The 13,078-nt window shown below is 43.5% G+C and overlaps 1 protein-coding gene across 1 annotated transcript in view; it reads right to left on the reverse strand.

Moving 5' to 3' along the window:
• The window catches only part of Vstm4 (V-set and transmembrane domain containing 4), an 86,824-nt gene that overhangs the window by 18,259 nt on the left and 55,487 nt on the right, over nucleotides 1-13,078 (reverse strand). Inside the window, exons 6-7 of the mRNA XM_013033722.1 lie at nucleotides 7,555-7,661; nucleotides 5,512-5,573 (exon numbers count right to left, since the gene is read on the reverse strand). Coding sequence (XP_012889176.1) covers nucleotides 5,512-5,573; nucleotides 7,555-7,661 — 169 coding nt within the window. The remainder of the gene's footprint in view (nucleotides 1-5,511; nucleotides 5,574-7,554; nucleotides 7,662-13,078) is intronic.

The following is a 13,078-nucleotide window of genomic DNA, read 5'->3' on the forward strand; positions in this document are numbered from 1 at the left end:
CAGTAATTTTAGAATGCTGCTATCTACCTGGTTCTTCACCTCTGAACACAATGGAACTTCTTGTTGCTCGTTTCCCTTTAAACTGTGTTTTCTCTCTACTCGGCTTCTCAATCAATAGGTTGGCCTCGTGTCATAAAAATAAATCAAATGTGCTCTCTGTCTCTTTTGAAACAAGATGGCACAGACAGCATTTTCTAGAAGTGGGTAAATTAGCTTGCTAGGCTCCCAAGATGGGAGCTGCAGAATGGTTAACTGAGGTGAGGATATTGGAGACCCCTGAAGACTTCGAGGGATCCAGATTGAAAGGAAAATCTGCCTCTAGAGTATTGTGAATTTTTCTTTTCTTGCAGTGGTAGGGTTAGAGCTCAGAACCTGAAGCAACTGAGCATGAGTTCTGGCTCCTGAGCTGCACCTCAGCTCGTGTTCTGATGTTTGTAGAAGAGTTCCCTCATTTCCAGTGTCTTGTCAAAGGTCAGCTTCTAGAATGAGGACTGGGAAGCTTTTCTTGGAAGCCGAGGATCCAACTAAAAAACACTATTTTTGTTCTTGTTGTTGGTTGTTTTTTGTTGTTATTGTTGGTTTTTGCTAGTCCTGGGGCATGAACCCAGGGCCTCAACCCTATGCTTAAGCAATTTTACTCAACGCTACTACTCTACCACTTTAGCCACAGCTCCAATTTACATTTTTTGGTGATTTACTAGAGATAAGAGTCTCTCAAATTTCCCTGTCTGTCACTGCTGACCTCAAACTGTGATCCTCTTATCTCAGCCTCTTAAGTTGCTGATTTTGAGTGTGAAAAGTGTAATACTTGGTAGGCAATGGCTACCTCCCCCAGCCAACACATGCCTGAAGGTTCTCAATTAGCCGCAGAGGCCGGAGGAGTCAACAAGTAGTTATTGATTTCAGTTTCAGCTACCATCAAAACTTATCGATCAGAGAGATAACTATTGATCACATTGAAACCAAGGTCAAGGCTGGCCTCCTGGGGTGAAATAAATCTTCATAGTCACCAAACCTGCAGATGCTAGCTAGGTGTGATGCTTTTTTTTATTCTAAAACTGCTGGTCAGACCAAGGCATAGTTGAGGTCATTTCTTGACTGTGGATTGTTACCAGTGAAAAATGATAGCCCAGCTGACTTGTTTCTAGGGAATTGGATATAAAATTGTTTAAAAACTCTTCATATATTAAACATCCAAAGGATAAATCTGATATTAAAAATTGTTATTAAGAATACTCTCATTAGAGAGGGGAAAAAAACCAGGAGAAAGCGAGGGAAGGGGTGACTACATTGTCTAAAAAGAAATGTACTCTTTACCTGACTTACATAACTGTTACTCCTCTGTATATCACCTTTATAATAACAATTTTAAAAAGTTTTAAAAAGAATACTTTCATTTAAAAATCCTTTTGAAATACATAGAACTGTCCTGATCTTTCTGTGAAATTAAGAATTATTTATAGCTTATTTTATATCTTCTCATCTTCGCTTTTCTATTTGAAGTTTACTAATGGTTAAAAAAAGGCCTTGTTTGATAATAGTAGCTATTTTTTAATAGCTTCCTTTCTCCCTCCCTCTCTGCCTCCCTCCCTCCCTCCCTCCTTCCTTCCTTCCTTCTCTCCTTCCTTCCTTCCTTCTCTCCTTCCTTCCTTCCTTCCTTTCGTCCTTCCTTCCTTCCTTTTTTAATACTGGTTTTGGGGTTTGAACTCAGGACTTTGCTCTCCCACTTAGCTTTTTCATTCAAAGTTGATGCTCTGTTATTTGTACCACACCTCCACTTCTGGTTTTTTGCTTTTTAATGGAAGAGAAGAGTCTCAGGAAATTGCCTGGGCTTGCTTTGCCCAATGATACTCAGAGTCCAGCATTCTTTAGTACCTGGGATTAAAGGTATGAGACACCAGTCAAGGGCTCACATTTTTCCCCAGGGCCAGTATATGATTGAGCTCCTCCTTCCTACTACCTTCCCTGTAGCTGGGATGACAGGTATAAACTACTACACCCACTTTATTGGTTGAGATAGGGTGTCATCTTATTTGCCCAGCCTTGATCACTTCAACTCTGCCTTCTAAGTAGCTGAATTACATATGTGAGCCACCATGCTAGGCTAAGAAAGTCTTCAGTACTGTACAATTTAAAAAAAATCTTTGGCTGAGTTCCAACCCATGCCAACTCAAACAAACAGAAATAAATCAATAATGATTTATAATGGAGTTGTTGTTTAAAATTATTTTGGTTCTAATCTTTTAATAAGTGACCAAACATAACCTGCTTAAGACTATTTTGTAGCCACGAATTGCACAATGGGTATGTGTTTTTGCTCAACAGATAAAGGGGATGTGGGGGCTCACAGGCTGCAGATAAGAGACAGAGTTGTTTGGCCCAAGTTTATTGACACTTTCTCCTATAGCTGATTGTAGACACTTTAGTACTCTGTATAAACTGGGGGTGTGTCCTTGTGTGCAAAACTAGAGTGGAAGGAAGGAATCTGACTACAATTTTTAGATATGATGCCATCTATGATTGGGTTACATGAACAGAACTTCAATATACTGCTTCTGCATACCTGGAACCCCCAATCCTCTCTCCCCCATTCTCTTTCTCTGATGCACTCATACCTGCTGCTAAACAATATTAGCAATAACACAAATAACAATGATTAGAAACTACAAAATATCAACTAAACACCTCTGTATCCATACTAAAAACAAGGAATTACTGGATTCATAGTTACAGAAAGAGTAGTTCTTCCATATAGAAGAATTCTAAGTAATATATAAAGAATGATCAACCAAGAGAAATAGAAAGTGATCATTAGAGGCCAGGCACAGTGACTCACTCCTGTAATCCCAGGTACTCATAGTTTGAGCCTGGCCTGGGCAAAAACATTGCAAGACCTCATTTGAATCAACAGTCTGAGCCTGGTGGAGTATGCCTGTCATACAGCTACATGCTGGGGGGTGGGGAGGGGCATGTGAATAGGAGGATTGTGATTATGGCTTAGATAACATGTGAGACCCTATCTGAAACATAGTTAAAATAAAAACTCTGGGAAAATAACCAAAGCAATTCTGGGGGCATGGCTCAAGTGGTAGAATGCCTGTCTAACAAGTATAAGGTCCTGAGCACTACTCCCGTTTCCCCTCAAAAAAGTTGTCATTAGTGTGCTGTAGTGGAAGTCTTGAAGGCAGAGACTGACAAATGCAAAGTCAGGGGCCCACGTTCAAGGAAAAATAAGAGCAACCTCCACAGATCACCCCTAAGGTGACTATTAACCATTATTTCTCTTTGGAAGATGGAGCTTTGACCCCTGCCTCTCTCTCTCTCTCTCTCTCTCTCTCTCTCACACACACACACACACACACACACACACACACACACAAATACACATGTGCCTTGCGTGTGCACTAGGGGTATGGGCTGACTTCTGACATAGGAGAATATGAAGGAAAAACGAGAAATGTGACCATGTAGAAGCTGCCTGGCCTGACCTTGAGCATGGTGTGAAATAGTCATTATAGACACACAGCAACTCTCCTGAATCAAATCCCCAATTGCATTTCTCATAGTCTCCTTAACCTCGTTCAACTTCAGTCAAAAGAAGAAAAGGCTAAACAAACAATACTGCGTGTTATAGCATCTTCTTGCCACCATTTATTTTAATATTAGTTCTCTTCCTGTCTCCTATAATAAGTGCCTCATTTGAAAACACAACACCATTAAGCAGGGCACCAGTGGCTCATGCCTGTCATCCTAGCTACTCAGGAGGCTGAGATCTGAAGATTGAGATTCGAAGCCAGAAAAATCCCTGAAACTCTTGTTTACAGTTAAGTAGCAAAATGCCTTGTGTGTGGGTGTGGCTCAAATGGTAGAATGCCAGCCTTGAGCAAATAAATAAAATAAATTCAACATTACCACTGGTTTATATGGGACCAACCCTGTAAGGTCTGGTACCACCCATGATTTTAGGTCTCCTCGGGGGTCCTTAGGAAGTGTCCTGTGTGGGTCAGGAGGGGCCACTGCATGGACCTTTGCCTGGATCCAACAAGGTCATTAGGAAACTGTGCTGCCATTCTCCAAATCTGTAACCTCATTTCCAGTCATCAGAAAACCACAGGAAACCCAAACTAAGGGACATTATGTAAGTAGCTGGCCATTCTTCTTTAAAGTGTCAGTGTTTGCTGGGCCTAGTGGCTCACACCTGTAATCCTAGCTACCCAGGAAGATCTGAGTATCATAGTCTGATGCCAGCTTGAGAAGGAAAGTCCATGAGACTCTTATCTACAATTAACCAGCAAAAAAGCTGGAAGTAAATCTGTGGCTCAAGTGGTAGAGCGCTAGATTTGAGCAGAAAAGTTCAGAAACAGCACCCAGGTCCTGAGTTCAAGCCTGAAGACTGACACAAAAACAACAACAAGAAAAAAACCAGTGTGACAAAAAGATGTGGATGTCCTGGGCTGGGGAAAAGTAAGGAGTATGATAAGGAAATACAACATGGTATTTTGAATTGAACCCAGAAATACAGCAGCCAGGGGGAAACCTGGAGAATATGGCTGCAGTCCAGAACGTAGGTAACATTAATACACCAATGCTAATATCTTTGGATAATGACACCATGTCTATATAAAATGTTACATAGCAGTGGGGGGGGGTAAGGGCAAAAACATGTGGAACTATACCAGCCTTATAACTCTTCTGCAAATCCAAAGCTATTTCAACATTAAAAACACTTCACAGACATCTTGGAGGGTTCTTTGGTCTCTTTCAGTGAGTTATCAGGTAAATTAATATGAGCATGTATGCTTTCTATTTTATGCTTCTGAGTATGGCCTTTTGTTTTTCTTGTTTTTGAAAAGTAGCCTTGATAATGAAAAGTAACTCCATGTAGACTTGCTGTTGTAGTTTGAACTCAGGGCCTTGTGCTCACTTGCTCGACTGGTACTCTACCACTTGATCTCTGGCCCTGTTTTCCCTAAATATTTGGGAGATGATATCCAATGGACATTTCTGCCTGAGCTGGCCTTGAGCTGCCAGCCTCTGGACCTCAGCCTCCTATGTAGCTAGGAGTTGGGTGTGAGCCATCAGCACTCAGCTTCCATTTACATGGCTCTTTGGGAGCACAGTGGGGAGACAAAATGATCCAAAATCTGATGCAAAAAGAGAGAATACTTTGGGGAACCAAGGTTCCAAGAACTTTGTGTGCGAGGGCACTATTTTAGTACATACCAAGTGTGTGCTATTTCAGCACACTGAGTGTGTAAGGGTGCTATTTCCATACAAGCTGAATGTATAAGGGCTCTATTTCCACACACTGAGTGAGTGAGGGTGCTATCTCGGCACAGCCAGTGTGTAAAGGCTCTATTTCAGCACAGCGAGTGTGTGAGGGTGCTATCTGGGCACAATGAGCATGTGAAGGTGCTATCTCTGCACATCAGGTATGTGAGGGCACTATCTGGGCCCTGGGGTGTGTCATGGGTAGGAGGGATGACGCCAGCACGCAGCACCATCACTCACCAGGGTGACTCTCTTCTGTGGCTTCAGCAGCTTTGGTTTGTGGAACGTGGCAACTATTGGAGCTGTGGAAAGAGATCAAGGTTAGTTTACAAGTTTCCCTGGTCTCTCAGTGTTGACCTATCATGAATACCACTGAGCTACTGTGTGCCAATTGGAAGATCCCTTGGAAGAGCTAGTGTCTGACCTGGGTACCCCTGGACTCCCTCCCTGGGGTGGAGAAGGAGTCCTTCGCCCAATCTCTGTGCATGGCATCATCTCCTTGGAGCCAGGTCAGCGCGCAGCTCTGGGTAAGTCATTTCATGAGGTCAAGGGACTTGATGCACTAAGGGCAGGGTCTTCTCCTAGAAGCCGTCCTGGCTGTTCACAAGCCCAGGAAACAATGATAGTCCTCACATAGACTATGACGTCTGCAGGGAGGTTTGTGTGTATGTGTAGATGTATACATATGGTAGATATACATGCACGTGGGGGGGGGTAGCTCCCTGTGCCCTCATTTTTGTCTTTCATAAGGTATGGTAATGGCCACCCTATACTGCATGCAATGGCCAGCGTTGTGAACTTGGCCAGGCCAGTTATACCCTGCTCCGTTCCCTTCTCGGATCTGTGGTTCTCATACTCCTCAGCCTTCATTTTGCATCTTCCAGTTGTAACCCTACTAATACCAGAGGCCATAAAGGGCCCCTAAGATATGTTCTTTACACACCAAGTGATTAAATTGTCCATCTATTAGAAAGAATGATAATGCATCATTTGTAAAGAAATGGAAGGATTTGGGGGAAAAAAAACCATGTTAAGTAAGTCAGAGAGACAAAGGACACATATTTTCTCTCATATGTGGAAGCTAGAATTCATTTATAAATACAAGCATAAACACTTCGGGTGGTATACAATGCACATAAATGTATTAACCCAAATATGAGGGGAAAAGCCAGTGTAACTTCTTAGAAAGGCTAACTCACAGTCCAGCAAAACAACACCAGAAAATGAGAAGCCGAAAAGGTGGGACAGGATCGAGGGGAACTGGGGTAGATGAGGGCAAAAGGCAGTCAGAGAATCTAATGCACATCCTACAAAATTAAGAAAAGGGAGGGAAGGTGGCTTTGGGAGGGATGGGTGAGAATGTTTAAAAGAGTGACATTGATCAAGATGCATTGTATTCATAAACAACTCCTTTGTACAACTACTCAACAAAATACAAGTATTAAAGAACTGTCCACCTGGGAAATCCTTGTATTCCCAACTCTATTTCATATTTGTTAAGATAAACAAGTGAATTGGACAGCTATTTTAGAAACTATCTATAGATAGTCTTGGTTGACTCTAAGATTTGTGGATCTTTTTATCCCCACCTTGAGATATGCCTATATTCTCAATCACGTTGCTATAAATCAAAAGTGGAATCACACAGCTGGGCACTGGTGGCTCAATCCTATAATCCTAGATACTCAGGAGACATGAGGATAGCAGTTCGAAGACAACCCAGGCAGGAAAGTCTGTGAGACTCTATGTCAAAGCCAGAAGTGGAGCTGTGGAGCTGGAGCTCAAGTGATAGAGCAATAGCCTTGAGCACAATAGCTCAGAGGCCCTAAGTTCAAGTCTCAGGACCAGCAGACACACAAAAAGTGGAGTCACAGAATAACCCTCAGTTTCCTCTCCAGGAAAAACCTCAAATGCTCCGCTGACCTGGGTGACATGTTTGCACAGAACTTCTATTCCCTCAGTGGTCAAGAAGATGCTGCCACTCCTACCCACTCCCCACTGTTCTAAAATGTGTAGACCATTTGAAAAATTCCAAGTAACTATAGCACGTACTCCTCTGTTCCAGGCCAACCTTCCCTTGCAGGACTCATGTTGGGCCCCCGATGCCACCTCTGTCCCACGCAAAGGCCATCCTGAGGGCGGGGGTGGCTGAGTACCTCGGTGTGTCACACCCCAGTCCCCTGTAACATGTCCTCTGCTGCTCTTGTCCCATGCTCAAGCCCAGGCCCACCTCCACTCAACCACGGCCTCTTCCTCTCAGGGACTCTCAGGCCCGTTTCTTACCTTTGGCAGGGACTGCAGGGGGGACATCGGCCTTCTCCTTCCGCCTCTTGCCCTTTTTGGGCTGCAGTGGGGCCAAGCTGGTCACACTGGTGACCGTCTCCCCCGAGCTGTGAAAGCAAAAGACCCTTGGTGAAGCCAAAGTCTCGTGAGATGTTGGGAAGCAGAAAGAGAAAGGAACAGCAGTTTCTAGTAGTTTCTGAGCATTCTAGCTGGAGAGGGGATGCTCTGTGCTGATCTCCAGGTATGGCGGCAGGTTTGCTGCTGACCCTCAGCCGAGGAGATGAGTTAGCATGCCATCTATGAAGTGCTGTGTAAAGTTCCAGATGTCCCTGGAGAGAGCAGGGCTAGCTTTTCTATACAATCTACAGATGGGGGAGCCAGTAGTTTAGATCTGGTTGAATTGGCTATACTCTCATGGCTACCTTCCAGGGTGATGGGAAAGATGTCACTAGGAAGTTCTCTTTGAGCTCCCCTAAGATCATATTCCTCATCCCAAATCAGAGCACGTCCAAGGTACTTCCTGGGAGCTATACCCCGAAGTCCTTATCCTCCCCCAAGTCTCCCCCTCCTCCCCTCACCCTCCCCCGTGACCTGCCATGAGTACTGAGCTCCCTTCTGCTATATCTTCACCTCTAGCACAGGCTCAGTGAGCTTACCCTGAGAAGGGGCCTCTCTCCAGTGAGCTGACTGTGTTGGAACTGTAGCATTGGTTTCTTCCTGTATGTTATCCGTGTTAGTCCAATGTGTCAGGACAGTGAGCTTTACATTATACATACAAAAGCCAATGCTCACAGAGGCTATGTAGCTGCTCTGAGCAACACTGGCACCATGCAGTGGACAGGTAAGATAAACCTCTATATGAGGATAGAGCCCACAGACCTCCTGGAATGCCCATCAGTTCTGCTCCAAAGGTTTCCTATATGCTAGCAACCTGGAGGAAAGCCCCCTTCAGGATCTTCTATCCTTGGGCACAGATCGCAGGAAAAGTAGGGTGTACTAGAGGAGGCCACCTCCTGAAACCATAAAGAAATTTCCTGAAGTAGCCAGGCACTGGTGATTCACACCTGTAACCAAAGCTACTCAGGAGTCTGAGACCTGAGGATCACAGTTGGAAGCCAGCCTGGGCAGAAAAGTCCACAAATCTCTTATCTCCAATTAACCAAGAAGCCAGAAGTAGAGGTGTGATTCAAGTGGCAGATTGTCAGTCTTGAGCTAAAAAGAGAATCCCTGAGTTCAAGTTCTAGTGCTAGCACAATAAAAAAGAAAAGTTTCCTAAAGTCCCTAAGAATGGGACCAAATTTAAGACAAAATAATTTGTTTTTTGCTCACTGGGGTTTGAGATTGAAATGCTGCCAATAGTTTGAATTGTGTTCTGTAAGAAAATATTGGGTTATTTTTAGACTGTGTGGAATTATAAAGATGTCAGCTTTTTAAAATTCATGTTTGGTTGCTAGGATTTTTCTTTTTTCTTTTTTTTTTGGGGGGGGGTCCAGTTGTGGGGCCTGAACTCTGGGCCTGTGCACTGTCCCTCAGCTCTTCAGCTCAACACTAGCACTCTACCACTTGAGCCACAGCGTCACTTCCGGCTTTTTTCTTTTTGCTTACGTGGTGCTGAGGAATCAAACCCAGGGCCTCAAGCATGCAAGGCAAGCGCTCTACCACTGAGCCACCTTCCCAGCCCCTAGAATTTTTCTTTAAAAAATACTTTGAAGTAACTTCATTTAAAAAGAATATATTCTCAAATTTACTTTCATCTGCATAATCTGGAAATAGTCACAAAAAAAAACTTTAAAAATAAAGCCAGACCCTGGTGGCTCACACCTACGGTCCTAGCTACTCTGGAGGCTGAGATCTGAGGACTGAGGTTGAAAGCCAGCCCAGGCAGGAAAGGCCATGAGACCCTTACCTTCAGTTAACCAGTAAAAAGCCAGAAATAGAGGTATGGGTCAAGTGGTAGAGCACCAGCTTGAGCAGAAAAGTCAAGCAAGAAAGTAAGGTCCTGGTATCCAACACAAAACAAAACAAACAAAACAAAAGAATTTAAAAATAGTATTTCTTGAGAATTAAGATGCTGAGGGACTTAACCAATAGCAGATAGGACAGAAAGAGTTACCATTGGATTCATTTACAAGTAAATGCAAATAAAAACATATCCATAGTTATGATGCATTATTCTAATAACAAACTAGATATTTAAAAACAAATAAATGAAGACTGAACATCACAGTGTGGGAAAACTTCCAAAAACCTAGTTTCCAGAGAGTTTCATCAAGGTCAGCATATTTTTGTTGGGAATAGAAAGGTTAACTAGTCCTAGATTTATAGGGCTCCTGGTGTCAGTTCTCAAACAGCTGAGAAGAATGTGAGTTTGCAAAACTCTGCTAAGAGCAAACAAGGGATTAGAAGCTCTTGGAAGTGCTTAAATACACAAATACATGTTCAGCTTAGCTTTGTAAACTCTTAAAATGTTTATTATTTTTCCTTTCCAATATAAAGTAATGCAGACTCCTGGTTTAGGTATGAAAATAAAAGGAAGTAACTAGTATGACTATACACAACGTTTGAAGATAGTTCCACAATTCTACACTATTTTTACGTGTGTGTGTATGTGTGTGTGTGCATGTGTGTGTATGTGTGTGTGTGTGTGTGCACTAGGCCTTGAGCGATATCCCTTGGTTTTTTTTTTTTGTTGTTGTTCAGGGCTGGTGCTCTACTACTTGAGCCATGGACTTTTATACCTGAGCTGGCTTTGAATGCGGATCCTCAGATTTCAGCCTTCTTAGTAGTTAGAATTACAAGTGTGAGCCACCAGTGCCTGGCTTATTTGAAATATTTAGTTTGCATTTTTAATAGACTTATTTTTGGAGAGGTTTTAGGTTTACAGAACAATGGAGTAGAGGGACAGAGATTTTCCAAATTCTCTCCCTTGCATACAGTATGTCCACCCTTCCCCAATGTGGTACATTAGTTGTGTGTGTGTGTGTGTGTGTGTGTGTGTGTGTGTGTGTGAGCTTTCAGAGGTTTGAACTCAGGGTCTCACACTTTGGTTTGCCTTTTTTGCTCAAGGCTGGTGCTCTACCAATTGAACCACACCTTACTTACGGCTTTTTGGTGGTTAATTGGAGAAAAGAGTCGCACAGCCTTTCCTGAATGGCTGGCTTTGAACCTTGATCTTCAAACCTCAGCCTCCTGAGTAGCTAAGATTACAGGCGCGAGCCACTGGCACCTAGCAAGAGTGGTGCTCCTCTTGATACATTTTCCATGGCTTTGGACAAAGTATGGTAACATGTCAGCCCCACTCTGCCCCTTGATACTACACAGAACAAATCTATCGTGTGTGTAATGCACCTGCCACCATTTACTTGGCATCTTGGATTGGTTCTCATGGATTTTCATGCACCTTTCCTATCCCAATATTTATTGCAAACATTTCCTCTAATTTCTTTTCCTTCTGAAATCTTTTCCTATCTTTCTTTTGCCTATGAGCTCAGATAATCTCTCCAATCATACCTCATAGACTGGAGGGTCAATTGTTATTTCCATCTCCTTTTCTCTTTTCTTTTAGCTCTTTCCTATATTAAAAAATGAAAGTTTCTTGAACATCCCTGATAATGAACTTATGTCACCATGCCCAGGGCTTTCAGTAAGCAGGAAAAAAAATTCTGCATTGTCATCATCATTTTTTTTCCTTCTGAATAGTACAACTGCACTAAACTAAATTTAGCTCTAATTCATAGTTCAACAGTGAGACCCCATACACACAAGTGAGTCACCCCGGAGACATAATGTTACTGATGCTCCTCCCAGCCCAAATCCGGTTTTTCTCCACTTTGCCAGCAGGGCTGGGTCCAAGTTCTTTTGACTAAGAAAGCCTACCTTATTATTAACTTACAAGCAAAAGTTATCCTGAATCTCAGATTGGAACAGAGCTGGATTTTGTCTCGGACACAGAGAGTGAGTGTTGCTGGTGCCAGAAAGGATGGAAACCAGGAAGTATGGGAAACATGGCCCCGGAAATTCCCTCAAAATTAGAGAGTTTGTGTGACCAGCAAGAAGTGAAGTGTTTGTGAGGAGCTTGTTGTTAAGCTGGGCTGGGTTTTTTGTTTGTTTCTGGCTCTAACAAGGGCAAAGCAAGAGGCAGCACATGTAGGACTTTTGTAGGAGAGCAAGAGATGTGTATTGTTGTTGCCTGGCCACCTTCCAGAAGGAGTTTCCATCCCACAAAGGCTTTCCCCTCCTCCATGACCCATGGTGCCCAGATATACGTTGAATGGGCACTGGGCAGGGGGTAGAAGGCCTGTAACAATGCTCGTTCCAGTCTAACTAGAGATGACCAGGCACTTATTCTCTTGGGCCTTCACATCCTTAATCTGTAAAATGGGTGACCTGTCCTTTTCCTATCTCACAGAGTTATTACAGATTTTGTTTGTTTTTTCCTCTTTCTGGTCATTTGGCTTGAACTCAGAGTTTGGGTGCTGTCCCTGAGCTTTTTTGCTAAAGACTAGCACTCTACTATTTGTGCCACAACTCCACTTCCAGCTTTTTGGTGGGTCATTGGAGGTAAGAAGCTCATGGATTTTCCTGCCCCAGGCTGGCTTTGAACTGTGATTCTCAGATCTCAACCTCCTGAATAGCTAGGATTATAGGGGTGAGCCACTAGCACCTGGATCACAAAGTTATTATAAAAGTTAGCTTAGATGACAGGGCCTGTATGAAATGGGGCAGGATGAGCTAGCTTCCGAGTCTCATCCAGCATGTGGGTAGCAGGGAGGACATCTCACAGAGGCCCTGGGAATGTGACATTTCGCAGTGCCCCTGCTTCGGCCTTGAGAGAAAGGCTACACGTTTCAATGCAAACCTTGGTCAGAAGTCTTTCTTCTGTATATAAAAACAGAATGCGGTCCCCAACATGGCCTCTCACAGATGCAGTGGTGCCAAGCACGTGCCAGCACAGGGCAGACCAGGCAGGAATAAGGAGAGAAGCTATGCCCCCAAGCAATGGACTGCTACCCCATGACCAGCAGGAGTAGGTAACCTGGATTTTCCAAGGCTCCAACAAATTCTGAATAGCCATTGTATGTGTGTGTGTGTGTGTGTGCATGCACACAGAAATCAAAGTTAACAACAGCAAACCTGCATCTGTGTCTTGCCTATGCAAGCTGCTGTAGAAACAGCTCAGCCCCTAGAATCTGCAGACCTCTCAGATGAGAAAACGACACCTCTGAGCTGTCCAGGCCCTTCCTAAATGGAGGGCCATTTTAGTGCCAGCTAAACAGGCATTTGGGTTCTGACTCAATTGGCACTGAAGCATGAAACCTGGGCCCCGCACAGACAATAGATAATCAGCAAAACTAGGACAGAAAAATCATCAATGGAGCTAGAGCCACTACAGCTGCTGGGCATAAACCAGTTCCTTAAAGAGAAGCTACCACAACGTGACATCAACAGCACAGTGTATTTTAAGTTCATAGTAAATTCAGGCACTGCAGCTGTTCCAATTCCTCCCTGGTGGGAAATGGGACAG

The sequence above is a fragment of the Dipodomys ordii genome, unplaced genomic scaffold (assembly GCF_000151885.1).
Source record: "Dipodomys ordii isolate 6190 unplaced genomic scaffold, Dord_2.0 Scaffold176, whole genome shotgun sequence".
Lineage (NCBI taxonomy): Eukaryota > Metazoa > Chordata > Mammalia > Rodentia > Heteromyidae > Dipodomys > Dipodomys ordii.